The sequence below is a fragment of the Scomber scombrus genome, chromosome 18 (genome assembly GCF_963691925.1).
Source record: "Scomber scombrus chromosome 18, fScoSco1.1, whole genome shotgun sequence".
Taxonomy (NCBI): domain Eukaryota; kingdom Metazoa; phylum Chordata; class Actinopteri; order Scombriformes; family Scombridae; genus Scomber; species Scomber scombrus.
Genome location: NC_084987.1, coordinates 8341476 through 8368007, shown reverse-complemented (window position 1 = coordinate 8368007; position 26532 = coordinate 8341476). Strand labels below are relative to the sequence as shown.

General features: G+C 40.9%; 2 protein-coding genes across 3 annotated transcripts; both read left to right on the top strand.

The window, feature by feature from the left end:
* Nucleotides 1–547: 547 nt before the first annotated feature.
* Nucleotides 548–5911, top strand: cnp (2',3'-cyclic nucleotide 3' phosphodiesterase). Its single transcript, XM_062439521.1, has 4 exons — nt 548–631; nt 2433–4082; nt 4176–4303; nt 4487–5911. Exons 2-4 carry the CDS (start codon nt 2471–2473, stop codon nt 4946–4948), a joined length of 2202 nt encoding a protein of 733 aa, XP_062295505.1. The 5' UTR covers nt 548–631; nt 2433–2470; the 3' UTR covers nt 4949–5911.
* Nucleotides 5912–7752: 1841 nt separating this feature from the next.
* Nucleotides 7753–25852, top strand: aclya (ATP citrate lyase a). 2 transcript variants are annotated; one of them, XM_062438103.1, is made up of 28 exons: nt 7753–7848; nt 10557–10736; nt 12069–12191; nt 13751–13813; nt 13901–14091; nt 15781–15860; nt 16470–16600; nt 17649–17767; nt 18373–18509; nt 18605–18666; nt 18758–18875; nt 18990–19144; nt 19878–19971; nt 20425–20566; nt 20703–20871; nt 20955–21059; nt 21161–21357; nt 21432–21513; nt 21688–21798; nt 21928–22055; nt 22192–22285; nt 22727–22881; nt 22964–23114; nt 23208–23351; nt 23564–23677; nt 23797–23879; nt 24022–24098; nt 24192–25852. In XM_062438103.1, the coding sequence occupies exons 2-28, from the start codon at nt 10578–10580 to the stop codon at nt 24284–24286; spliced, it is 3279 nt and encodes a 1092-aa protein (XP_062294087.1). In that variant the 5' UTR covers nt 7753–7848; nt 10557–10577; the 3' UTR covers nt 24287–25852. The 2 variants fall into 2 exon arrangements, with proteins under 2 accessions (XP_062294087.1, XP_062294088.1); XM_062438104.1 differs by lacking the exon at nt 7753–7848 and adding an exon at nt 9026–9045.
* The last annotated feature ends 680 nt before the right edge of the window (nt 25853–26532 follow it).

Below are 26532 nucleotides of genomic sequence, written 5' to 3'. Positions count from 1 at the left end.
GTTTTACTCACTTTATTTTATAGTGACCTTATTTTTTCCTTTATTATATTATTTATTTTATTAATCTTTTATTACCTTTTATTTTATTTGTGTAATGTTAATTTTAATATTTCCATTTTTTTTTTACTATTATTGGGTTTTATTTTTATTTTTCAATTTGCATGTTTTTAGGTTTTTTGTTTCCAATTCTTACTGTTAAATGTTTGTTTTTATGTAAAGCACATTGAGTTGCCCCTGGGTACAACTCAACAACAACAACAACAACAACAACAACAATAATAATAATAATAATAATAATAATAATAATAATAATAATAATAATAATAATAATAATAAGTAGAAAAATAAAACAAAATTAAATGTATTTTTCTCCAGGGGTAAAATATTAAAAAAAGATTTCTTTGTTATTTTATTTTATTTTCCTCTTCCGGTCTTCAAGGGCGTGTCCATGGCCCCGCCTTTATGCGCGTTCCCGGACCCCCCCGCCCCCCCTCCTCCTGCTCCTCCTTTTCTTGAAGAGTGAAGCGTGTGCACGTCAGCGCGGAGGATTGCCTTGTCATTGTATCCAGAGAGAGAAACGCGTGGTCAGCGGCACCACAGACCGACAGCTTCTCACTGCAGCCTGTATCTGGTAAGCTGACATTTTTACACACACACAAAAAAAACCTTTCATACAGTTTTCTATCAGTCTGTTCGTGATTGTTTGAGTCACACCGACTGAGAGAAGTTGTTCCGGCAACATGCAGCCACTTTTATACGCCAGAGAAATAGCAAACGTGGCGCTGGTGATGATAATGTTGGTGCCAAAATGTTCAGGCTGGCAGGCTAAATTGTGTTTATTGTGCAGCGTGCTAACGCTGGGTTAGGTGCACGCCACTCCCCGCCTGGCCACATTGTGCACTTACTGAAATGTTATCTGTTAAATCCATCGATTCAAGTCTGTTAAAAAAAACAACACTTGAACGTGGCCCTGAGCACTTTAAAAATCGTCGCTTTTGTTATATGAATGTATTATTTAATTCAAACTTGCCTTAAAACAACAAATAAAAGATCCTCTCTCGCTGCGCCATTTACTGTACCTCGCTTTATAAACGTGACGGGAATTGATAAATCAGAACAAGTGAGACTACGTCGTTTATGTATGCCATCTGTTTTGATGCCATCCATCTGTCGTAGTGTATTACAAACAGTTTTTTAACATTAGCCTGCTGGTCTTTGTTAGTGTGCAGCTTCCCCTTCTAGTCTCATGACACGATGTGGTTTCCCACATCTGCTTTAATCAAGCATACGAAACTGACATATATTGCAAAAAAAAAAAAATCATCAAGATGCCACACATGTGGGTGTAGGTCGCTGCACTGTGCTATGAAGTAATCATCCCGTTTGTAATCACCCTTTGTCTTATGTTTGCTGGCAAGGGCTGGCGCTGTTCATGTCTCTCCTGCGAGGTTTCAATACATCATCCAGTCTTCAGTCTACTGGAAACTAAAATGTGTGAGGTGTATGTGCTAAGGTGATATTATTTTATTATCCATCTCCTGCACATCCAGATTGTTTTATTAAAAAAATGGAAGAGTGAAATGCATCATCCACAATCTACAAACCCCACCCTCTTTTTTGTTTTGTTTTTGTTTATCATGATCATTTTTTGATCATGATATTGAGTAACTTCCTGTTTGACACGATCCTCCATTAAAGTGTTTGATGTTTGCCTCCTAGTTTAAAAAAAAAAATGCAGTCAGAAGGGAGCACAGTTTAGCATGTACAAAAACATGTGACTCATTCACTTTTTACACACTGACTGCGCATCTAAATATTTTAAATTGCGCCAGCGTAGTCTGAGCATATCTGGAAGCTGCCCAGTATAACCACAGTATGAGCTGCAGGCCGATGAGCAGCTCCCACTGTTGAGCAGTTGAGGATGAAGGGCCTTGCTCAAGGGCACCTCAATGGCGGTAATAAAGGAGGGGCGTGCACTGCTTCTTCACTTTCCACACCCAGATTTATCTTGCAGGTTTGGGCGATTGAACCGGCAACTCTCTGGTCACAAGCTCGCTTCTCTAACCTTTTTAAGCCACTGCTGCCCCTTAAATTATGATTAATAAAAGGGCAATTGCATATTAGGTTTTTTAAAACCACTTTGCCGATATGAAATAGTAACATTTCCGTATAATCAGTTTTTTCTCTCTTCAGATGCTGTCAAGCCCAAAATCTAAAATTTTTAAATCTGTTGAGTCAGATTTGATTTAAATATGTCGCCATAGAGAATTTATTTAAAGATTGTTGGAATAATTAAACAGAAAAGAATCAGCTTAACGATCTTGTATGTTTCAGCTTGTAATGGGTGGGGAATGGTTGCTGGACCTTGTATGTGTTTAGTCACATTTGGACTTTTCTCTCTTCTTTCTTTTCTTTTTAATGATATATTTAAGGTACATGGTGGTGTGCAAAGTCGGACTTGAAGCCAGACATGGATACTGAAATAAGCGGCGAGGTTTTAGATGCGTCAGAGACTCCACAGCAAGAGCAGGCTGTAATGGAAAAAGAGGTTGTGTCAAAGCTGGAGACGCCAGAGGAATCCACAGAGCCTGAGAATCCACCAGCTGCTGATGAAGAGACTGAGCAGCTGGCAGTGAACGGTCATGATACTGAAGGAGCAAACTTAAAAGAAACAGAAGAGTTGATTGTGACCGAAAACGTCACACTGTCTGATGAGAAAACAGAAATGGAGGTTGAGGACAACTCGCCCAAAGCAAAATCTGAAACTGAGTCGCTGTCTGTTGCGGTGTCACCACCAGAACCAGATGAGTCATCTGAAAAGATCTCTGACCCAGTTGCAGCTTTAGACACAGAACCAGAAAACATTCAGCCTGGACAGCCGCCTGTGCCAGAGAAAAACCCAGAACCTTTGCCTATGCAAACGTCTCTGGCAGACAGCACCCCTGTACCAGAGCCAGATGAATTGCCGGAATCGGTTCCAGAGGCAGAGCTGCCAAAGCAAACATTACCTGAACCAGTCACACTGCAGCAGCCAGTAGATACACAGCCACCCAAACAAGAGGAGAAGGCACCAGAGCAAGGGGACACCGAGCCAGAACTGAAGACTACAATGGAAACTGCGGCAGAAGAAGTTGTTAAAGTGGGGGCAGGAGATGATGTTGTGGCTGAGCCTACCAAGGAAGATGAAGAAAAACAAGAACCAGCAGTAGAAAAAGCAGCAGCAGCAGCAGCAGAGACTGTGCTGGTGAAAGAAGCTTCCCCAGAAAAGCCAACAGAGGCTGAGACATTAAAGGAGGAGACGCCAGCTGAAAGTGGAAATGTGAAACCTGCGGAGGACGAGAAGAAAGCAGAACCAGAAAAATCAGTTGAGTCTGATACTCCGAAGGAAGCTGAGCCAGCAGCAGCAGCAGCAGCACCAGAAGATGTTAAACCTGAGCAGAAGGATGCTGAGCCTGAAAAGGAAGAGGAGGATACAGTCCCTGCATCCGGCTCCCTGTCTTTTGCCCTCCTGGAGCGAGAGGAGACCAAAAATGCCCTACTGAGCTCTCGTACCCTTGTTGTCCTCAGAGGCCTTCCAGGAAGTGGCAAAAGCTTCTTGGCACGCGCCATAGCCGATACCTACAAAGACAACTGCTCTGTCGTCTGTGCTGATGAACACAATGTCAAACCAGAAAGTCCAGAATCCTCTGCGGATGGATACAAGGCTGTGGATGAGGCTGTGGTGGCCTGCTGCAGTTCAGGAACAGCTTCCTCTGTGCTGATTGTGGTCGATGACACCAACCACACCCAGGATCGGCTGGCCCGCCTGGGGGACATCGCCAGGGAGCACCATCTTGTTACTGTCTTCTTGGAGCCACGTACAGAATGGAGACAAGATCTAGCACAGCTGAAAAACAAGACCAAGCGTGGACTGGAGGAGGCCCAGATGGAAGCCATAAATAGTCAACTTGAGGAAATGTCCCTTCCTCTTTACTTTGGCTGGTTTCTTCTGTCATCAATCCAAGATAAGATTAGGTGCACGTCAATGGACTTTCTGAAAACGCTGGACACCTTGGAGGCCTTCAAGAAACACTCAATTGACTGTGAGTTTTGTTTAAAGTTGTTTCATGTATTACCAAGATTTATGTTTATGTCTCTTGTGAGCAGACTAAATATTTTTTTTTTTGTATTTACAGTCACTGGGAAAGCTGAGAAGGAGGTGGATCTGGAGCAGTACTTTAAAGCCAAAGGAACTCTCCACTGCACCACAAAGTACTGTGACTACGGAAAGGCGGAGGGTGCCAAAGAGTATGCACAGAAACCAGTAAGAGACCAGTCATTCAGCTAATGGTTTGGTTATAAAAAATTAGCAGCAAGTGATCAGATGGATATAAATTTGATTGTAACATATTGTTTGATACCCATTTAGTTTATTATTTCAGAACTTCATCTTGTGTAATTTGATTCTGGGATATTTCCTCATTATTTCCTTTCTTCCACTCTCTAGGCTGTTACAGATTTCTATGGTTCTGCATTTGAGATGTCACTGAGCGCTCTCTTTGTCACTCCTCGCACTTTTGGTGCCAGAGTGTCGCTCACTGAGGAGCAGCTTTTGCTGTGGCCAGATGATGCCGAAAAGGAGGCGGCGTCTGCCGTCCCTGCAGCTGCCTCCCTGCCTCTGGGAAGCCGCGCCCACGTTACACTGGGCTGCGCAGAGGGTATCGAGCCAGTTCAAACAGGTCTGGATCTGCTCCAAATCGTAGCCCTGCAGCAGGAAGGCCAGCAGGGGGAGCTGGTCGAGGAGATGGAGCTCGGCTCGCTGACCTATTACGGTGAAGGAAGGTGGCTGATCAGTCTCAGAGAGCCCATCTGCGCCCCGGCGTGCTTCTCCAGCTCCTACAAGAGCAAGTCCGACTCGACCAAAAAAGAACCAGAGAAGAAAAAGAAGCCAAAGTGCACCATATTGTAAATGGCATGGAGGATGTGTGGCTTGGGATGACTGGTGAATTAAGATGTAGGCTTACTCCGTGTAAGATTTGTGTGTCTGTGCAGTGTTTAGGGTTTCAGTTATAGCCACCCTAAATCCACGAGCTGTGTGCCTTTTTACTGTTGATTTGCACCACAACCCAAAATGCCTTCAATCCAGCTAGGCTTGTTGTTGTTAACCTTACACATATCAATGCCAGAATTGCAGTACCTGGTTATTTGCTGAGGCATTGTTAGCTGCAGTTTTAGACTACGGTAGTATAGCCTTCTCCCACAGCTCCACAGTTATCCAAAACTTAGATTTAATCTTCTATACATTTCAGTGTTTCTCTGTATTCAGATGTGAATGATAAACTATGTACTTCCATAGCATGCATCCCAGGTTAATGGTATCAACATATTAACACATTTCTGACCTGCTTTAAGTAGCTCTGCCTCTTCGACAGAATTTGTCTGGTGGTTTACTTTGGCTTAGTTGTAAGTTTAAAAAAAAAAAAAAAAAATAGGTGTCATTTCCCTGCAAGTGTGTGTGCACAGCATAGGAAATAAATGTTCCAATAGCATATGGGCCAAAGTTATCTATTTGATTAAGTGTATTAGAATGAATGTCATTTATAGAGATCCCTCCTTGTAAAATCTTTGCACTGTGCATTGTTTGAGAGGGAGACTGCTGGTGAATTTGGTGTTTGTTTCAACAGCTTGCACTTAGTACTTATCAAATGCTGTGAATCCAACTCCATGTTTTGGAATCTTTTCTACTGCGCAAGACTGCACCATTGATCCCTTTTTATTCTCTTTAAACGGCACTTCATGTATTGCATTTTTTTGATTTGTATCCTCTGTGACTGTAGTTTTTTGAAGGGCAAGTCCTACTTTGTGTAGCTCTTATGAATCACTATTTTTGCACTTGTTTTGTACACTTAATAAAAAAGAACATGCTTTGCTCCAGGAATGCATTTCGCTGTCTGATCAGTACTGTTTTGTGAAGCTCGGTGACTAACATGCAGGGTGATATCTAGGTCAGTTTAACTGCACATGGTAATTTTTTTAACAGCATGCTTACTGTAGTTAACATTTAAACCAGCAGAGGGCACACTTAACTTGTACAGTGCTTGGGGGGAAAAAGAGAGTTCAGGAGAGTTCAGGCACTTTGTGGTAACTACAACATCCCACCTCACCACATGACTAAATATTGTATTTTCAAACATTTCATTACAGACTGGATTACACCATTTGTCCGAGGCTGAACTCCAATTTAGTTTGCCCTTGCATCAGAATCTGGCACAGTAAAAAATGGTGCAAATTTAGACCATACAACTGCCAAACACTGATAAATGCGGTTGAGCAAGTGCACAGCTGCAATGTCAACACTCCAGTGACCCATTTCCTATTGCAAAGGTGCATCACACTCTCACTGCATATCTATTACGCTGGCTTACACTTAAATTCTAACATGCTGCAATATTGCGTGTGCGATCATTATATATAAAACTAAATATACATACAATTAAATATATTAATCTAATTCTATTATGATTATTTTTGCATGATCAGGTGGACGGGCAGTTTCCACAATCTGCTGTTCCCACTAAATGAACACAATAACTCTTTACTTAAGAGTTACTTGAATAAACTTAGACATTTCTTTATGAATCGGCTCTATGTCAAACAGAAAAATAACAAAGATGCAATTTTAAAACTAGTTCATACTGTTAGAATAAAACAGTGGAATATAAACTAATTGGTACTGTTTTAGGCCACGTAAAGGTAAAAGACAATGAACGTGTCACTTCCACCATTACTAAGACTTAAAGTCCACTATGGTGAGGTGTGTGTCGGTTGTATGCAATATCAAGTGGTTTTCTCATTGGTTACTGTGTAGATAAAGAAACAATGCCAACCAATCAACGCCGGCGGCTGATAATTGTCCTGTTTTCTCCTGGAGTGGTACGTGGGAGCTTTTGTGAGGAAACTTATGATACGTTCAGGTACTCACACCCACGTGTTTTCTTTTTGTAAAGTCATCTTACGTGGAGTTACTGGAAACTTCTAGTGTTTTTTAATCAAAACCCAGTACAAAAAAGTGCACTTTTATTAATGAAGCTTATTTCTTGGTGGCATTTTTGGAGCTATTTTGGGCTTCAATGAAGAGGAGGTGTCATTTTGAAGTGTCACCTACACAAGCTAACAATAATTTACTTTATTAATAATAATTAATAATTTTACTTCTATTCTAGAATCTATATTTGTGTAGTCTGATAAAATAGAGCATACTAATAATAATGAAAACAATGAGGAGGAGGATGAGGATGGTGATAAATAGTGATTTTTTAATCTCATTTTCATCATTTTCTGGTGGGTAGCTTAATTTAATGTGGGACTTTATGTAGGATAGGCATATTAGTCATTAACATCATACATTAATTACTTTATGCTGTTATTTAGAATCTATACACTTATTGTATACTGTAAGTACTTTTCTGTTTGTTGTGTTGTGATGACTGAATAAACACTACTACTACTACTACTCCTATATACTTGTCTAAGCACTTTAACTCACGCACCCACATTCACCTCACCATATAAAAAATATATACAGTCCACCCACTGTCCCCCACTGTCTGTTCGTGTGTCCCAATGAGTCGTGCCGAAATATTCCTACAATCCATGAACGCAGCAATAGAGCATGGTGTGGAATGAGCCAATCAGAGACCGAGAAACATCAGCCAAGCCTATCGGCAGATGGGCGATGGAGACAAAATTAACAGGAAGCTCCTTTCCTCGGCACCACTGGTCCCCACAGGCAGAGAGAGTGGAGCTGCACAAGAACACTCACATCCAACCTCAAAACCTTCCAAAGGAAGAACATATTTTTTTTTAAAGGTGAGTATTTATCTATACTTTTTTTTTTTTTTTTTTTTTTTTACCCCTTCCTTTAACTCTCTCTCTGTGTGTTTCTCTCAGTGTCTGTTTTCTTTTCTCTTTCACAAAAAAAAGAAGATTAAAACAAGTTGAACTGCTCACTCTAACACATGAAACCTGTTCTTCTGCTCACTTCAAGTTTCCTTGTAACGAGGTTGTGACTGTTTGTCATTAAAAGATAAAAAGAGAAAGAAAGAAGGACAGAAGCGTTGCTGTCTGACCGGTTTGTTAAATGAATGAATCCTTGTTCTCCAAGAAAGTGAGTCACACTCTTTGGTGTCAGTAAGTAGGTCAGTTTAAAAGGGATAATTAGGCTTTATTTTACATTATTTTAACCCTTTTCCCCTTAATTTTTTGATTTAGTGAACACTTGTGCTGATTTAGATTTCTGTCTGATATTGCACCCCTCCTCCTCTTCCTTCTCCTCCCCCAGTCATCCATCATCCCTTGTTTTCAGATGTAATTGTGCATCATCAGGACCGGTATTATTGTTGTTATAGAGCAGTGATATTTAATAGTTTTGACAGCCCAGAAAGTGGATGATACATGGCATCTGGATAACTCATGTTTGTTTGGCCTGAAACCAGCTCCGTGGTGACTCAGGGACAGCGTTGATCAATAGTGTAAAAAGGTTCATGACAGTCCCATTAATCCCTTTAAGGAATGGCTACCAGGTCCGCAGTACAGAGTACAGGGCAGAGAGTCCTGTTTGAGCCAACATCAGGGCTTTCAGCTTAATGAACCTTGCAGTGGATACAGGCAGAGCTGTTACTCCACCTCTGCAAGGTTGCACCACACATTGTGGTTGACTTAAAATAAATGGTAATTAGTTGAGCCTTAAATAGTCCCATTTCTCAACATTGTTGATATTTGATTTTGGAGTAAGAAGCAGTTATTTGCCTTTCAGGACTACAGCAGGATCATCTGTTGCAATCTGGTGTTTGGTTTAGTGTGTGTAACAGGGAGTGTTTCATCAAATATCCTGTAGAAACACATCAGGACGCTTACATGTAACTTCTCCAGCTTTATCCAGACTCCTGTTTTTGTTTGATCTGTGATTAAAGCAGATCAGACTAAATGGACAAAACTGAAATAATCGTCTGCTCGCTGTTTCCACCCTCATGTATTTTAATGTTGGTGAACCCGAAGACATAACAGGTGAGATAGATGTGCTGTAAATGTTAAAAAGTTACGGCAGTAAATTTCAATCTACCTGTAAATTCACAACTTAACAGGTTTCTCCAGGAAGTACGTGATATACTCGCTGATCAAGGAAACAATTAGCTGCCATATATCTTTTGAAGAGCTTAATGTTGTGTTCCTTGTGCAGAAAGGGAGTGACACACGGCGGTGTCATTGAACAAAATGATTAAATTCTTTTTGTCTTATGTGTCTCCTCTAGAAAGATAAAAGTATCTCAACAGTAAAAGAAAAGAAAGTAGCTGTAAGGACATATTTATGACGTTTGTTTCTGAATTGATTCACATGGCTGTTCATACTGTATCAGTTCATTCGGTTACACGTAGGGCTGCAAATAACAATCAAATGTATGTTTATGTTCTCGATTAGTCGTTTGGTCTATAAAATGTCAGAAAATAACCTAAAAGGTCTCAAAAAACAGTCGACAACCCAAAGATATTCAGTTTAATATCACAGGCTACTAAAGAAACCAGAAATATTGACATTTAAGAAGCTGGAACCAGAGAATTTTAGCTTCTTTTTTCCTTAAATGACTCAAAATGATCAATCAAAATAGCTGGGAATTAATTTTCTATCCATTGACTAATCATTGCAGCTCTGTTAACGTGACTACGGCTCGATACTGTGCCGTTACATCTTCAGAGGGAAGCTGGTGCTGTGAGAAATTAGTGAATATCAGCTGTGTTTGTTGACCTAATTGAACAAAGAGTAAAGATCACAACAACCTCTCCCTTTAGCAATAAAGTTTATAGATGCTGTTAAGGCTTACTGATTTTTTTTATTTTACTTCCGTCACCTTGTGCCAGTTAAGAGAAGAAGTCCATACCTGCCTCCCAAAAAATCCTTATCACTGGATGTTTGTATGTTGCTTTTCAGTGCTGGTAATAATAGGTCACTAGTGGAGTCTGGTTATTTCACTCTACACACACGCTGCTGTAGCACCAGCAAGAATCTTGATTGTTTGAGTGGCAAATAAGTGCCCATTATGTCATTAGTGTGCAGGTCAAATAAACCGAGGCTGATTGGGTTAGATTTAGCTTCACTGGCTTCACTGTCTGCTGCGTAGCTGGACGCAGCGCGAGACGAACAGAAAGTGTGACTGTGCAAAAAGGACAAAAGACCTGAATCTGCACTTAGTGTGTAATCAGATTTTCTAGCCGTCTCTCTTAATTCTGTGCAGTAAATTGTGTTAAATCAGGCAGTTTTTGTTCCGTTTTTGATTTGGCCCTGTGGCAAATACAAATTAGGAATCTGTCAGACCTCTTCTTGACAGTTTTGACAGCAGAGGAAGCTGAAACGTTGTTTTTTTTTTCTTTCCTCATTCATCAAGGAGATCTTTTTATTTATTCAGAGAACAGTAGAACCACATTGCCCTTTAAACTTGTCTCTGTCCATCACCTGTGTCTGTATTCATCTGTCTTTCCACATCTCTTAATCTGGTTTCCATCTCTCTACCATCCATCTCTTAGGCCAGTCTAGCCTAAGCAGTCATGTCGGCCAAAGCCATCTCCGAGCAGACGGGAAAGGAGTTCCTCTACAAGTACATCTGCACGTCGGCGGCTGTCCAGAACAGATTCCACTATGCCTCCGTGACTGCAGAGACCGACTTTGACCGACTGGTCCAAGAGCACCCATGGCTGCTCACAGAGGTGAGACCGTACGAAATGAGCTCTGAGAACCAGGTGTGACAAAAAATGCATTTGGGTGATAAAGTAAGATTTTCTTTAGCTGCGTGAACAGCCACAAATTTACTGTATAAGCCATAAATGTCAAAAGCACAGCCTCGCCTAAGCTGGTGGAAAATGATCTCCTCTTTATGGAGACAATTACTTAGGCTGGCAGCAAAGTGGTCTCTTGGCATATGTTAGCTGACATCACAGCCAGCAGAGAGATCCAGCGGCTCTGTTACCTTGTTAGTGGAAATTAAGTGAAGTAAATGTAGGAGAAAGTATTCCGCTCTTTTCTGCTTATAATTGACAAACGAGAGAAAATCTCACTTTACCGTCCTGTCCTCAAGGAGGTCAGGGGTTAACTAGGGAAGGAATTAGGAATCCTTACAGTCCTCCCATTTACTGCTCCTCATAGCAACGCAGTAGCAGGTAGACAGACTGTAATAATAAAAGTTAATTTAATTACAGCGTGACTCATCTTGCAGGATAAAAACCTCATCCCCCCTGGCTCTCCCTTTTATCTGGAAGGAATGAGAAGGATGTAGAGGGCAGATACACAGAGATACGTGCTGCGGTAGAATTGATTAGAAAATTACATTAACTTTCACCCTCGGCCCTCTCATCCTCTGCTCACTGGCGAGCACCCAGAAACTAATGGCTCCACTGTCGTAAGTCATTCGCTTTATCTGACTCCTAAGTGAGATGAAGCCGGTGAGAGAAGGAGGAGGAGGAAGAGAAGAGGGGGTGGGGGGGTTGTTCGATGTAATTTTGCGTTTACGTCAGATGGGAATGATGATGCACAAGAGATTCATTCTTGAATAATGTTCAGCTCAACTTTCTCTTTTGATATGTGTATCATTGGGGGAATCTGGGATTTGCTGATGGACTCAGATTTCTCTGAGTGACATCTTGTAACTTTTCAAATGTAATTACGAAACATATTTCTGTGTTGGATTTGTCTTTTGCGATTGATTTCAAAATGTTTGCTTTGAAACAGAAATGATGTCTGAAGTTAAAGAGAATGAATCAAGAGCAGTGAACAGATGTGAAATGACATTTTCATAACAGTTTTAATTAATTAACATCTTCACTTGGTTGATTTCAGCACATGAATATTCTGCCTTGAGAAATCATGCCTAGAAACACAGCCAACATTGTATTTTCTTCAGATTTACACACTTTTAAAATATGTATTCAGTCAGATTGCAGGTAATTATAGGTGCTCTGAATAAAAATAAAACATAAAATGCACAAAAGAAGCCTGTTGGTCCTGCTAATATACTACCAACATTTTCCATCTTCCTCCCCCAGAGGCTGGTGGTGAAGCCTGACCAGCTGATCAAGAGGCGAGGGAAGCTGGGCCTGGTCGGCATCAACCTGGACCTGAACGGCGTCAAAGAGTGGCTGAAATCCCGCCTCATGAGAGAAGCAACAGTACGTCATCCGCCCTCTACCTCTCTGCTGTCTCTCAGCCAATTACATCCACCCACCCCTCTGTTTGAGAGTGTGCACTCCTTCAATCAATATTATTCCGGGGCTTAATTCAGACCCTCCTTCTGTTGCCCTTTCCTTCAACCTCCTTTTTCTGTTTTGCATTGGTGCATTTTGTGTGTATGTTTTCGGGGAAGGGGGGGGTTTGCCTGATGTGTGTTTGTCTAAACAGCTGCCCACATTGCTTGAGTACAGTCCACACTGGTACTAAATCAGTCCAGTCAGCTGAAGCGAGCGCTGCCACTGAATAAACAGTCAGTCCATCTATCCAGTCAGCATAACCACGACACAAAAGATTCATCACTGTGTCATAGAGACGCCGTCGCTTTGCCTCATAAACCAAGAAGTTATGAAGAGACTAGGATGGCTCATAAAGCATCGAAGAAGAGCGTTAGTGGGTGTTGCAGCAGTGAGATGGCGTAGACATATCTCTTCACAGATGAAATGAAACTGCCCACAGCTGCTGGTGGCAGTAAATAAAAATAAATAAATCTGCAGCTACACTGTTTCAGCTTGTTGGGTTATATTATCTTTCATGCCTTCTAAAATGTAATTTAATGGAATTTAAGTAATTACACAGATAAATATAAGTATGAAAACATATTTATTTTAACTCTGCTGCCTTACAACTGTGTAAGGAGCATTAAAGTAGAATAAATAAGTCACATTAATTCTTAGGGTTGATAAGAAAATATGTGTTACACCTCATTTCTTGCATTTTACCAGTTTTGCGTATACATTTTGTCAATTTCATTCCCCTCTATTGGTGAGCTTGTTGTAGAGAAATCATCAAGGTCACACTGTTTTGAGGAACATGTCAGAGACCAGTGACAACAGATCATTTTAATCATATCGTGTCACTTCCTTTCATATCGCATTTACAGTTTGCTCACTTCTGTTCTCTGCTGCAGTCGTCCACATCGCTTCACTTTATTGAATGACTGTTTGATATCTTGTGTAATCATGTTACCAAAATTGGATTAAATGGAGTCATTCATTTACAAATTGCATTCAGAACAATAATACCTCCTTTTTTTTTCTCTGTGAGACAGTAATGGAAGCGTCAGTTTATCTGAATTGGTCTGAGCCCCCTGTGGGTTTTTCAATCTGATAGGCTTTCTTTTATTCCATCTCTTTAAACTCCCCCCTTTCTCTCTCTTTTCTCCTTTTTTATATATTCATTTTTCTGTTCTCTCCGGCTGGCTGCTCTCAGCCAGTCCCTGGTTACTTTGTGCCTGTTGGCCTTTAACACAGGAACGGTGACAGCTTCAACAAATGAGCTGTGGCAGTGTTAGCAGGACTTTGCCTACAGTAATATCTGACATTTCATTTTTCATTCTTGAGAACCTGTCGCCAGTTTTTCCCCATTTTGAAACGCCAGTGCACCTTTGCCAAGTTGGGGCCCTGTGTTATTTTTATATTGTATTTTCATTTAAGAGATAAATGTTAGTGTCTTTTTTTACTTTCGGAGGATTTTCTGATAATATTTTCTTTCTCCTCAGGTGGGAAAAGCTAAAGGCATGCTCAAGAACTTCCTCATCGAGCCGTTTGTCCCACATAAACAGGTAAATGAATCATAGTTAATGGTTCAAGCCAGATATGAGTTTTATTATTATTTATACACTGATATGTTTTATTGCTCCTTTATCTAGGAAGAGGAATTCTACGTGTGCATCTATGCTACCAGGGAGGGGGACTATGTGCTGTTTCACCACGAGGGAGGGGTGGATGTAGGAGACGTGGATGCCAAGGCAAAGAAGCTGCTAATTGGTGTGGATGAAAAGATCAGCGCTGACTCCGTGAAGAAGGAGCTGCTGACTAATGTTCCAAATGATAAGAAAGAGTGAGTTTGAAGGGGTAAAATAATTGGGAGTGCCTTTTCTAGAGCTTCAGCTCTCTGTCAATGATGGAGAGTGAGTGGACACAATATTGGGAATATAATACTTGTAGAGTCTAATGCAATGCAGTGTAGTAACTTACTTAAAAACTGCAGACTCAGAATATAGATACACTTGTTTAAATTATTCAAATATATGAAAGAAACTCTACAGCATAGCCAACATTTTTTGAATAAGACAAGATAAGATATGGCAATGTGCAAACTACCAGTGATTTGCTTTCCCCGTCAGTCCATCATGATTTTTGACATTAATTTATGCGTCTACTTTATCACTAACTTTACATAGAAGTGGCTCAATGCTTCTAAAAGTAGAAATATTCCATTACATAATTAAACCCCCGACTGACAGTGGAAAACAAAAGTGGCACACAAATAAAAGACAGAGAGAGCACTCTGATATTGCAGTGTAAGTGGGGGGAGGAGATGGGCTGTTTGTTTCCATTAGACAAATGACAAACTCCCTCCTCCGCTTCGCCTTTCTTCGATCAGGCTTCACCCCCCCACCCCCCCAGCTGTTTTTAACACTGCAGCCACATTCAGAGCACGTCCATTTATTTTGATGGGTGTGATACAGTGGCTCACCCGTTCCAACCCCCTGCTATCCATCTTTCCAGTGATGCTCGTCTAGCCTGGACTCACTGTCTTGGCTGACATTGAGGAAGACGCCCCAGAAATCACTCTGCCAAACCCCCTGGCTAACCTCCTCACCCCGTATCAGCCCCCCCCTCTCTCTCCACACACTCCGGATTGAAAACAAAAGCAACACTTGGCCAGTTTTCCTTCCCTTCCATCAGATGCAGACATGGGAAGCTGAGTCACACAGGAGCCTCTCCCAGGGGCCACAGTCCTGACAAAAGGCTGACGTGGTTACAAAGGCTCCGAGCTGCCTGCACGACTGACAGGCAGGGGAGGAGAGCAAAATACTGCCTCCCTCCTCCTCCTCCTCCTCCTCCTCCTCCTCCTCCTCCTCCAGCAACCCCACACTCTTCACTGGCCTGTTTTGACATGTGAAGGGGAAAACAAATTAGATTTGGCATTCTCTACAGCAGAGCTCCGTGAAGCTAATTTACAGGTGGACTGTTTCCTGTCCAGCTCTGTCTTAACAATCCTTCATTGATATTGCCTGTAGTTTGTCATGGACTGAATAATGTTTTATTTTTACCCTCAGCAAGTCATAGAGGGAAATGATATTGAATAGCCTGTATATGAAACAGCATTTTTTACATATTCTGTCATTTAAGCCAATAGACATCCAGTGATGCTTTAAGAATACCTTTGACCTCAACTTTATTATTTTAAGGAAACTTGGGTGTGTAGCCAGTCATTAGTCATATAGATGATAGCCAACAAACATAAACGCAGTATAAATACACACAGATAAGAATTAAGGAGATTTAACCACATGGATATAAGAAAACAAAAGTGCAGATGAATTCAGGAAGAAAACTGTATATGCAGTTAAGATGTTTTTAAATGCTGTCAAACATTAAATTAGTTTAGTTTTTAAAAAAATATAATTTAATAACTGCTGATGATGTAATGCCAGTAAGCAGACATCCCCAGTTAATTCAGGTGCTGGAGCAGCAGGTCCTAAGATGTCAGTCTAAATGGTTAAATGTCATCTCTCTGCAGGGTCCTGGCCAGCTTCATTATTGGGCTCTTCAACCTCTATGAGGACCTGTTCTTCACATACCTGGAGATCAACCCACTGGGTAGGTTTTGTTTTCTTTCTTTCTTTCTTTTTTTAAATGCATCCATCCTTCATTACAGGATGTGTTTGGTCTGAACATGCAATCATGATGGTGAATTTCCTTAATTGCAGCACATTCATAAATATGTTATCAGATTATGAGATCGGAAAGGAAACATCAAAAGGAAACTGGGGAGGAAAACATCGATTTATTATAAACCGACATCTTGAAAACCAAGAGGCAGAAGTTGATTTTGCCACGTTTTCAACACTGAGGAAGGAAATAAGTGAATAATGCATGCACTTGCTGTTTGATGATGGCAGTGTGTGTGTTTATAATAGAGTAATTAGGCACCAGTACATGCCCCATGGCAGCTGTTCCTGTGGATGTGGCTGGGACTGATGAGACTTACTCTCCCTGCTTTGATGTCCTATAGTACCACCTCCCCCCCGCCTTCACTTCCCCATGCCGACCACCTCCTGCAGGGACAGCAGGAAAGTTATGGGTCACCTGTGCCTGTAGTCCAATAGTCTATTTAAAGCTCAGACCCTCTGTTAACATTGTGAATCTCAGCATGCGGGCGTGTGTTGTTGTATAGATCCTAACACACTTCTTTTTTTCTTCTCTCAGTGGTAACAAAAAAAGGAGTTTACGTGCTGGACATGGCAGCAAAGATTGATGCCACAGCGGACTACATCTGCAAGGCCAAGTGGGGCAACGTGGAGTTCCCTCCCCCATTCGGCAGGGAGGCCTATCCTGAGGTGAGGGAGGACTGGGGGAGAGAAAGCTAGCAAAGCATCAGGTTTCAGTCTGTCAGCATCAAATAGCTGATGATGTCCTCCAAAGAGAAAAAACATAGGATGTAAAATGATAAATCTTAGAGGCGACCTACAACCGTTTTTATCATTTTAAATCAGATTATCACTACATTTATTGTAGAAAACCTCAATTTCATAGCTCAACTGTTAAATTCTAAATTCTTAAAATCTCCAAGACCTGCTTTAAAATAACAGAATATTGATTTAATTTTTCATGATTTACTGTTAAAATGTATTTAAAATGTATTTATTACATGAATTGGTCAATGGTCAACTTTAAATTTACAAATAACAAATGGTTTATGATTGCTGCTTTAAACTAAAGAAATAAATATGACAAAAAAAAAAGGTATGACTCCTAACTGAGAGATTTTAAACCCATCTCTAAAAATCTAAATAAACCTCCTCTTACCATAAGTGCATAATGGGAAAAAATTAAAAAATATAGAGCTGGTAAGTGTGTGACTATTGAATAATATACACATTAATTCACCTGCAATACAGCTCAATAATAAACATTATCTGGTTAAAAATAAAGGAACTTGGCTGTTTAGCGTTTGTATATTTTGGAATTTTTCTATTTATGGCTGGTGCCTACAGGTGCTTGTTTGAGACAGAGTGTCTGTGTACCAGACGGGTCGGTCTAATTGGGCTGATGTGAGTGTAGAGTGGAGGAAAGGGACAGCGGGTGTCTTTGATTGGAAGCTTTTTACACTCAGCCACCAGCTGTGGCCCTGGCTTTCACAAACAACCACTCATGTACGTCGCATCTAGTATCAATCTTAATGCTTATGTAATATTTCCAATTACAAGCGCTTTAAAAATTAATCCAAGCACAAATGATGAATTGGAGCTACGTGAAGTGGGGCTTGTTTAGGTGTAGCGCTGATTAATGCTCTTAATCAAACACACAATGCACCCCCCCGCTCCTCAACATTCATTTAACTATTCTCTCACCTCTTCAATGACCTTTTTTCTTCGTCTTTTTCAGGAGGCTTACATCGCCGACCTCGATGCCAAGAGTGGTGCCAGCCTCAAACTGACCCTGCTCAACCCCCAGGGCAGGATATGGACCATGGTGGCAGGAGGAGGTGCATCAGTGGTGTACAGGTACTCAGTCACAGTGTCAGACCGTGACCAAACTACATAAAACAGACCCTGAATAAATAAGAAACCAGCATTTGTGTGTCTATAATCAAACTAAATGTTTCCTCTGGTTGCTTAAAATGTCCCTTGGCTTATACTCATTGTTTTGATTACACTATACATAATTAGGTGTAGTTTCATGCCAGTGATGCAGCAGTGAGGTCGATGGTGCAGCTGCTTAGACTCTGCCCGTTCAGCTGCCTGCTAAATTGGATTCTTAGATTTTGCTGTTTTAGTGAGAGTCTGGAGGAATGAGTGATGTGTCCACCGTCTGTCAGGGGTGTGAAGCGTGACAAGCAGATATCTCAGCTGTGACTAATTATTCCCTCCGTGCACTATTAAGTTGTATCTGTTTACAGTGCATTTAGTGTTTTAAGTACATCCTGGAGTTTAGTGTTCAGGGTCTGAATAATGTGATTTTTTCTTAAACTACAGCTCAAAGTAAGAACATTGAACATTACAGTGGTGCTACCTCCAAAAATCCAGTATCCCAGGACAGGAAATAGATAGCTGCTATTACTATCACTTTTTCCTTTCTGTGGGTGACGGATGTAAACCTCTCCTCCTAGTGACACTATCTGCGACCTGGGTGGGGTTGACGAGCTGGCCAACTATGGGGAGTATTCAGGAGCACCAAGCGAACAGCAGACCTACGACTACGCCAAGACCATCCTGTCTCTGATGACCAGAGAGAAGCACCATGACGGTAGGAAAACGGCTTCATGAAAACCTTCTGTGTGTACTGAAAGTAGTCTTTTTTTCCCTCTAATATAATGTTTCTATTATAACTATGCTTACCAGGAAAAGTACTGATCATTGGGGGGAGCATTGCAAACTTCACAAATGTCGCAGCAACATTTAAGGTAGAGTAGCACTTTTTTTTTTTGTTATAGGCTCAATAAATACTCACTAAATGTTGAATTTCTTCACTTAGCTTTTCCTTTTCTTTGTTAGGGAATTGTTCGAGCCATTAGAGACTACCAGGTGCCACTTAAGGAGCATGAGGTCACCATTTTTGTCCGCCGTGGAGGCCCCAACTACCAGGAAGGTCTCCGGGTGATGGGAGAAGTTGGTATGTTCTTTTTGATATGTTCAGGCTTTATTTTGAAATATATCTTGAGTGCATTTTTGACTTCAAGCACCTACTGACTTTCATGCACCGCACTTAATTTGATTTTCCCCTCAGGCAAGACCACTGGGATCCCCATTCATGTCTTTGGCACAGAAACTCACATGACTGCTATTGTTGGCATGGCACTGGGCCACCGGCCAATCCCCAACCAGCCTCCTGTTGCAGCCCACACTGCCAACTTTCTCCTCAACTCCAGCGGCAGCACATCGGTATGACATATACTGGCTCCACGCAGACAAATAGGCTGTCACGATGTGGCGTCGATTCCCCGCACAGTCAATTTACATCATCGGATCCACCAATAGTGTGCTACAGTTTAGTGGCAGAGTGAGCAGAAGACTTGCATGCCACAGCCTCTGTTTAAGTCACTGTTGTCTTGTCCTTTTAGTGAAGCAGGCCATGCAGTTAGGTTATCAGAGGCCCAGTGGTTCTTTTGTATGAAAGCATTTTAGGGCACTGTTGACTGCTCTCACTCAAATAGTGAGACCAGAGTCAGGAACGCACGGTGACTGCCCCGAGGCATCCATTAAGAATGTGCAGTGAGTGTGTGTGCACATACACATGTATATGCCTACTTACTTCAAATTTAGAGGCAGGTATATAATAGAAAGATTACAAAGGAGAATTTGGCTATTACACAGCTCTACGTAGTTATCTTTCACAAAGCTCCTGTGGTGTAGCCGATGACACAGAAAATCAGAAACACTAAGAATCACTGTGTGTCTCGTGTGCAAGTGATCTTATATAATAACCCGAGGGTTTGAGGCTTGCCTGTTTAAACAAGTTGAAGACATTTAACGGACGACTCTTATGCCAGATTTAACAGTGAAAGCAGGTCAATACTCAACAGACCTGTCCTTGTTAACATAGACACTTTGTTTTTTTTAAGTGTGTGTAGCAGAATGAAAAATTAATGAATATTGTTGTTGTTGTCTTTTCCAGACTCCAGTATCCAGCAGAACTGCTTCTTTCTCTGAAAACAAAGCCAAAGTTGAAAGCTCTCCAGCCAAGAAGGCCAAAACTGGAGCTCCAATCGGTGGGAAAACACACACAGTGGGAAATCTTTGAATGCTTTGAAGTGTTTTCAGACATGATTCCACTGCTGGGTTGCATAATAGAGAGATGGAGGGATTGTGATCATGTATGAGTTCTTAGGTATTACAGCTCCCCCTTTGGACAGCAAGAGGTCCCTGCAGCCCTAACTCAATAAAATGGAAGTTGACTGTTCAGATCTGATCAGATAAAATTACATCTAATCTATGCAATCTTTAAAACAACATTTTTTTAGTACTGCTGCTGAGATAAGGCATCAAAGCAGTGTTATATTTACTGATGGAATAAATGGCCTGTCACATTTTAGCATTGGGAAATATTGTACAATTGGACTATCGCATATCTGTATGAGAAGTAGAGGAAAAAATGGGTCAACAGATCATATCCATTTTAGTGACCTTGTTTTCTGTTTTCATCTGCTTTTCCCCCCCTGTAGCCAAGGGAGCTACGCTCTTCACCAAACAGACAAAGTCCCTGGTGTGGGGCATGCAGACGCGGGCAGTGCAGGGCATGATGGATTTTGACTATGTCTGCTCCAGAGATGAGCCATCTGTCGCAGCCATGGTCTACCCGTTCACGTAAGGGCGCTCTATCCTTTTGTTTTCTTTAGTTAACTGTCCGTTAAACAACTCTTAAATGCACATTCAAGAATGTCCTCATAAATGAATTCCTTTCACTGTGTGACCATCACTTTTCTACATTGCTTCATTCCAGTGGAGACCACAAACAGAAGTTCTACTGGGGCCACAAAGAGATCCTCGTCCCTGTGTATAAGAACATGAGCGATGCCATTAAGAAACACCCAGATGTGGATGTGCTCATCAACTTTGCCTCTCTGCGCTCAGCCTTTGACAGCACCATGGAGACAATGCAGTACTCACAGGTAAAACTCCCTCCTGCGCCATCTGCAAGCTATAAAATAAAGAAAGGCTCTAAAGTTAAGCCTTTCGGGTAAATTGCTTTCAGATTCACACCATTGCCATCATCGCAGAAGGCATCCCAGAAGCCCACACCAGGAAGATCATCAAGGCAGCGGATCAGAAAGGTGTCACAATCATCGGACCCGCAACTGTTAGTCTTGCTTCACTTCTCCCAATATTGCTCAGTATTTCACTCTGTGTGTTTTTTATCTTAGCAAACCAGCAAATCTCTGTGTTTTTGTTTTTTTCCAGGTTGGAGGAATCAAACCGGGCTGTTTCAAGATCGGGAACACAGGAGGCATGCTCGATAACATCCTCGCCTCCAAACTCTATCGTCCAGGCAGCGTGGCCTACGTGTCCCGCTCAGGCGGCATGTCCAATGAACTCAATAACATAATCTCCCGCACCACTGATGGCGTTTTTGAAGGTGTGGCCATTGGTGGAGACAGGTATGTGACCATCTCATCTGAAGTTTATGAACATGTGGGTTTGAATTGGTGTCTAATTATGGAGTTTCCTGCAGATACCCAGGCTCTGTGTTTACTGACCACGTGCTGCGCTACCAAGACACTCCTGGAGTGAAGATGATTGTTGTACTGGGAGAGGTGAGTAATAAATCTACAACACACACACACACACACACACACACACACACACACACACACACACACACACACACACACACACACACACACACAAACACGAACGGAGGTGCCTGCAGCTTCAATCAGCTATTGATTTGTACTGCTACATCGTGTGTTTGTCTCTACCCTCTACAGATCGGAGGCACAGAGGAGTACAAGATCGGCCAGGCGATTAAAGAGGGCAGGATCACAAAGCCAGTGGTGTGCTGGTGTATTGGCACCTGTGCCACCATGTTTTCCTCAGAGGTGAGAGGGCAGATGGGCAGTCTGGTGCATTTCAGGCACTGCCAAGCAGCTACAGATAGAGAGAGATGGAGATTTAAAGACTCTTTTCATGACATTTCTAACTCATGTTGCACCTTTTTTTCTCCTTAGGTTCAGTTTGGACACGCAGGAGCTTGTGCAAACCAGGCTTCTGAGACAGCAGTGGCTAAGAACCAGGCACTGAAAGAGGCTGGTGCCTTCGTACCCAAGAGCTTCGATGAGCTGGGAGAAGTCATCACGTCAGTCACATTCAGTCCTTTAATTCATAATAACAAAAATATTGCTCAGGATCTAATTTTCAGATGTGTTTGTCAGTGTTCTTTTGTAATCATTATTGATCTCATCTTAGTCTTTGTATCTTTTTCATCCATGTAGATCTGTATATGACGACCTTGTTACCAAAGGAGTCATCCAGCCAGCTGAAGAGATGCCTCCTCCCACTGTGCCAATGGATTATTCCTGGGCAAGAGTGAGTATGCCAGCACACTGGAAAGGCTTTATTTTAAATCTCCCTATTTAGCATAACACTTGACATTTGATCAAAAACAAATAAAATTAAAAAAAATAAGACCTAAAAGATTAAATGCAAATCAAAGTATTTGCTGATGACTTTTCTATTACAGCTCTGATTTACAACAATTATAGCTTCTCCTATGAATACAAGTTTTATATTACAACTGTGTGATTATATTGTTGTTCATTATCTGTTTATATGCCAGTTATGGATACACACAAGAAGAGTTATATTTGTTGACAGATACATTAATAAACATTTAAAACTATATTAGTGAGTTATAAACCATGTATTAACTGTTTATATACTAATGTAAAGTGTGTTTTTTATATTGATAAAGCTAAAACACAACAAGTTGAGTGACTTTTTTCCTTGTTGCGTGTGTTTGCCCTGCAGGAGTTGGGTCTGATCCGTAAACCAGCTTCCTTTATGACCAGTATCTGTGATGAGAGGGGTCAGGAGCTCATCTATGCAGGCATGCCCATCACTGAGGTCTTCAAGTCTGAAATAGGTCTGGGAGGAACTCTTGGGCTTCTTTGGTTCCAGAGGAGGTAAGACTCTTTACCCAGTTTTTGTGATAAACGAACTCTTGAGGAACCCAGGAACCCCATAACCATTATTCCTTGTGTGTAGGTTGCCCAGGTATGCTTGTCAGTTCATTGAGATGTGCCTGATGGTGACCGCTGATCACGGCCCTGCTGTTTCTGGTGCCCACAACACTATCGTTTGTGCCCGAGCCGGCAAAGATCTCATCTCCAGCCTCACATCTGGCCTCCTCACCATCGTAAGACACAAGAATTCATTAACTGCATTTACTGACAGCAAGAGCCCATCATGAGTAAATCCCATCTTAACTTTTGTAATTTTTTTTTTTTAGGGTGACCGCTTTGGTGGTGCTCTGGATGCTGCAGCCAAGCAGTTTAGCAAAGCATTTGACAGTGGCATGCTGCCAATGGAATTTGTAAACAAGATGAAAAAGGATGGCAAGCTGATCATGGGCATTGGGCACAGAGTCAAGTCGGTGAGTAACACAACTCTTTAGCATGTGTGTATCAACAGCGTAGAGTTTAGCACTACTATTAAAGAACATAGGGAACAGTACTGTACTACACTGTAAATATTGACCATAAATATCATCATAAAAAACAATTAGTATTTCTTGAAGGGGGAAAAAAAAAGATTTATTGAAGGAGGAAGATTTTGAATGAAAATGAATTTTCTGTACCACCTCAGATTAACAATCCCGACATGAGAGTCCAGATCTTGAAGGACTTTGTGAAGCAGCATTTCCCCTCCACCCAGCTGCTGGACTACGCTCTAGATGTAGAGAAGATCACCACCTCCAAAGTAAGACTTAATACTTCATTTTTATGTTTTACAGCCTTAACTAAATAGTGACACACTCCTTTTTTAAATTGCACAATCCTTTTTTTTAAAACCCCTCTGTGTTGGTTTTGTCGTATTAGAAACCCAACTTGATCCTGAATGTGGATGGCTTCATTGGTGTGGCCTTTGTGGATCTGCTCAGAACTTGTGGTGGATTTACACGGTAAGCCAAAAAATACTTTACTTTTTCTTTTTTTTTTTCTTTTTTTTTTTTTACAGTTAAACCGGTTCTCTCATATTTAAAGCCTGTCTTTTTCATTATCAATTCATAAATTGAAGCATCTTCTCTCTCATGCTCACCACAGTGATGAAGCTGACGAGTTTGTGGAAATTGGAGCTCTGAATGGCATCTTCGTCTTGGGACGCAGCATGGGATTCATTGGTGAGTTGTTTCTGATAGGATACAGTATGCAACATGGCAAACACTCTCTCTTTCTTGTATGCTAATCAATTCTCCCATTCTGTATCTCCTCAGGACACTACCTGGACCAGAAGAGGCTGAAGCAGGGTCTGTATCGCCACCCCTGGGACGACATCTCCTATGTGCTCCCAGAACACATGTCCATGTAATCAAACGGACTAAACCAGAGAAGTGCCAGCCCACTGTCTCCAGTGTCTCCTCAACCCACTCGTCAAACCCCCGCCCATACTATGATCTGCCACCATAAAGCAGTGGCATAATATAGGCAAGATATTACTATTAGTATAGCTATAAATGGCAAATATCAAAAGGGAGAATTTTAAGAGTAAATTTTTTGTTTTGGAAACCTGTTAGTGCTGCAGTTCTGTGAATAGTAAGAAAACCTGCTAAACTGTGAAGCTCCAGTCAGACAAAGTCAAGGTCTGATAATATATTAATGCAGTTAAAGTGGATTATTGAAGCGTTAAACACTACCACTACTACTCTTGTGGCTTTGGCAGTAAAGTTACTGCTATTTAAAATATTACATCCCTGTATAATCCCAGCATGTGTGTCTGTATGACAGACTGTTGTGTCTCTGTGCAGCTGTCTCCATCGTGCCACTTGAGAATCATAAGCTTGCTCCACAGGGTGAACATAACGCCTATAATATGAGAACATACTGTAGATCAGAGCTTTATTTATGTATAGGTGTATTAATTGTGAAAATGAAACGGTACGAGAATGTCGTGATTTTTCCGTGATGTTTTCACATGGCGGTAAAAAGGAAGCAGCAGTCAGCTTACTGTTGCTAATGGGACCATTTTATGAGTCATTCCTGGCATTCGCTGCCATTTGCCGTTCCCGGGAAATATTCTCTGTCATCTGGTGGAAAACGTTGGGTATTTTGGACACTGTTTTAAATGTAAGCTATAACAAATATTAAATGTATTTTTTTTCTTTCCCTAATTAGTTAAACAGATAAGGGATTTTTTGCCGAAAGCCCCAGGAAACTATTAGCATAGTGCTTTCCTCTATGAGAAACTGGCTACAAAAAGATGAAATATTCACTGTTTTTAAGGTCTTCTGTCGTGACATTATTAACATCAATGCACTAATCCCAGCACTACAAGAAAGGAATTAGTTTTAATAAGTAAAGTTTTTTCACATATTTTTTCACAGTTATAATATATTAGGTCCTATTATTATTTAAGATTGTTCCATTTCTCTGTTAGAGTAAAGCTTTTTAAAGGTCTATACAGGCCTTATGTTGAACATGTGCCATCTATTACCCACTGACTTTCTTTCTATTTCAACAAAATCAATTCAAATACAGGAAAACTGGAAAAGAAGTCTAATCTTGAAAAAAAAGAAGGAAAATTGACCTTCCAGATTGTCATGTTTGTATCCAACAGAGAGTAACTTTTTAGACAATCTGGATTTTAGATTTAGATTTCACTGCTATTCTTTATAAAAGATACTTCTAACAGAAAAGTGATCCATTTTCCCACTGTTTTTGAGGCCACAAAGAAAGCTGTGTGCCAGGCCTCACCCAGTCTCCTGATTATTTTGTGAATGTTACACAACTGTAGAAGAATTCTGTGGACAACCAGAGACCTCACCAGTGTTGTTGCAATGTTTTTGTTTGTTTCGATGTGAATTGAACGTGCCTCTGTGCTGATCTGTTGCGTGTCGATAACTGTGTAATTGAGTAAAATAAAATGTAATTAATGTAATGTAAGAATGCAGTGTTACTTCATTGTGTGTGTGAGTGTGTGTGCAGCATTGTCTTTGAACCAGGGCTCACAATGATTTTCTATTTTTAACATATTGTCTATGAAATTACTGAAAGTTGTGAAAAATGTCCATGAGCCAAATGTGAGTGATTCAAATTACATGTTTTGTGTGACCGACATTCCAAAACCCAGTCCAATACCCAAATGTATGCAGTTTACAAGGATTATAAAAACCAAGAAAAGCCATAAAATACTCAAATTTTAGAAGCTAAAATCAACACTTGGAACACCAGTAAATGTTAGGCTCTTTTTTTTTTTAAAGAAAAAGATTCAAAAGATTATCTAAAAGTTCCCATTTTATCTTCTTTTGGGCAACTAATCAGTTATTAATTTCAGCTCTACTTTGAAATAATTATAGGTAACCTCTGTACTGAATGAATGCTCAGCCTCACGTCACTCCAACATTTAAGGACTTTGAAATATCTTATATCTCTCTCCATATCTGAACATCTTGATATCTACAATTCAGCACACACATATCCATTAAGATTGTCTCCAGCTATTAAATATGTAGATTCTGCAACTATGCAGAGATATAAATGTCTCGTTGACATTTTAAGTTTTCAAACGCAGGTGTAACAAATAACATGATGAGGCAGGGCCTTAAACATCGTCTGTGA

Bases quoted from the DNA above. Each gene is read 5' to 3' on its own strand.
- cnp (XM_062439521.1), top strand. From the start codon at position 2,471: ATGGATACTGAAATAAGCGGCGAGGTTTTAGATGCGTCAGAGACTCCA. The intron at 4,083-4,175 runs GTGAGTTTTGTT...TTGTATTTACAG, and splicing joins CAAGAAACACTCAATTGACT to TCACTGGGAAAGCTGAGAAG. The intron at 4,304-4,486 runs GTAAGAGACCAG...TCCACTCTCTAG, and splicing joins AAGAGTATGCACAGAAACCA to GCTGTTACAGATTTCTATGG.
- aclya (XM_062438103.1), top strand. From the start codon at position 10,578: ATGTCGGCCAAAGCCATCTCCGAGCAGACGGGAAAGGAGTTCCTCTAC. The intron at 23,115-23,207 runs GTAAGACACAAG...TTTTTTTTTTAG, and splicing joins CATCTGGCCTCCTCACCATC to GGTGACCGCTTTGGTGGTGC. The intron at 23,352-23,563 runs GTGAGTAACACA...GTACCACCTCAG, and splicing joins TTGGGCACAGAGTCAAGTCG to ATTAACAATCCCGACATGAG.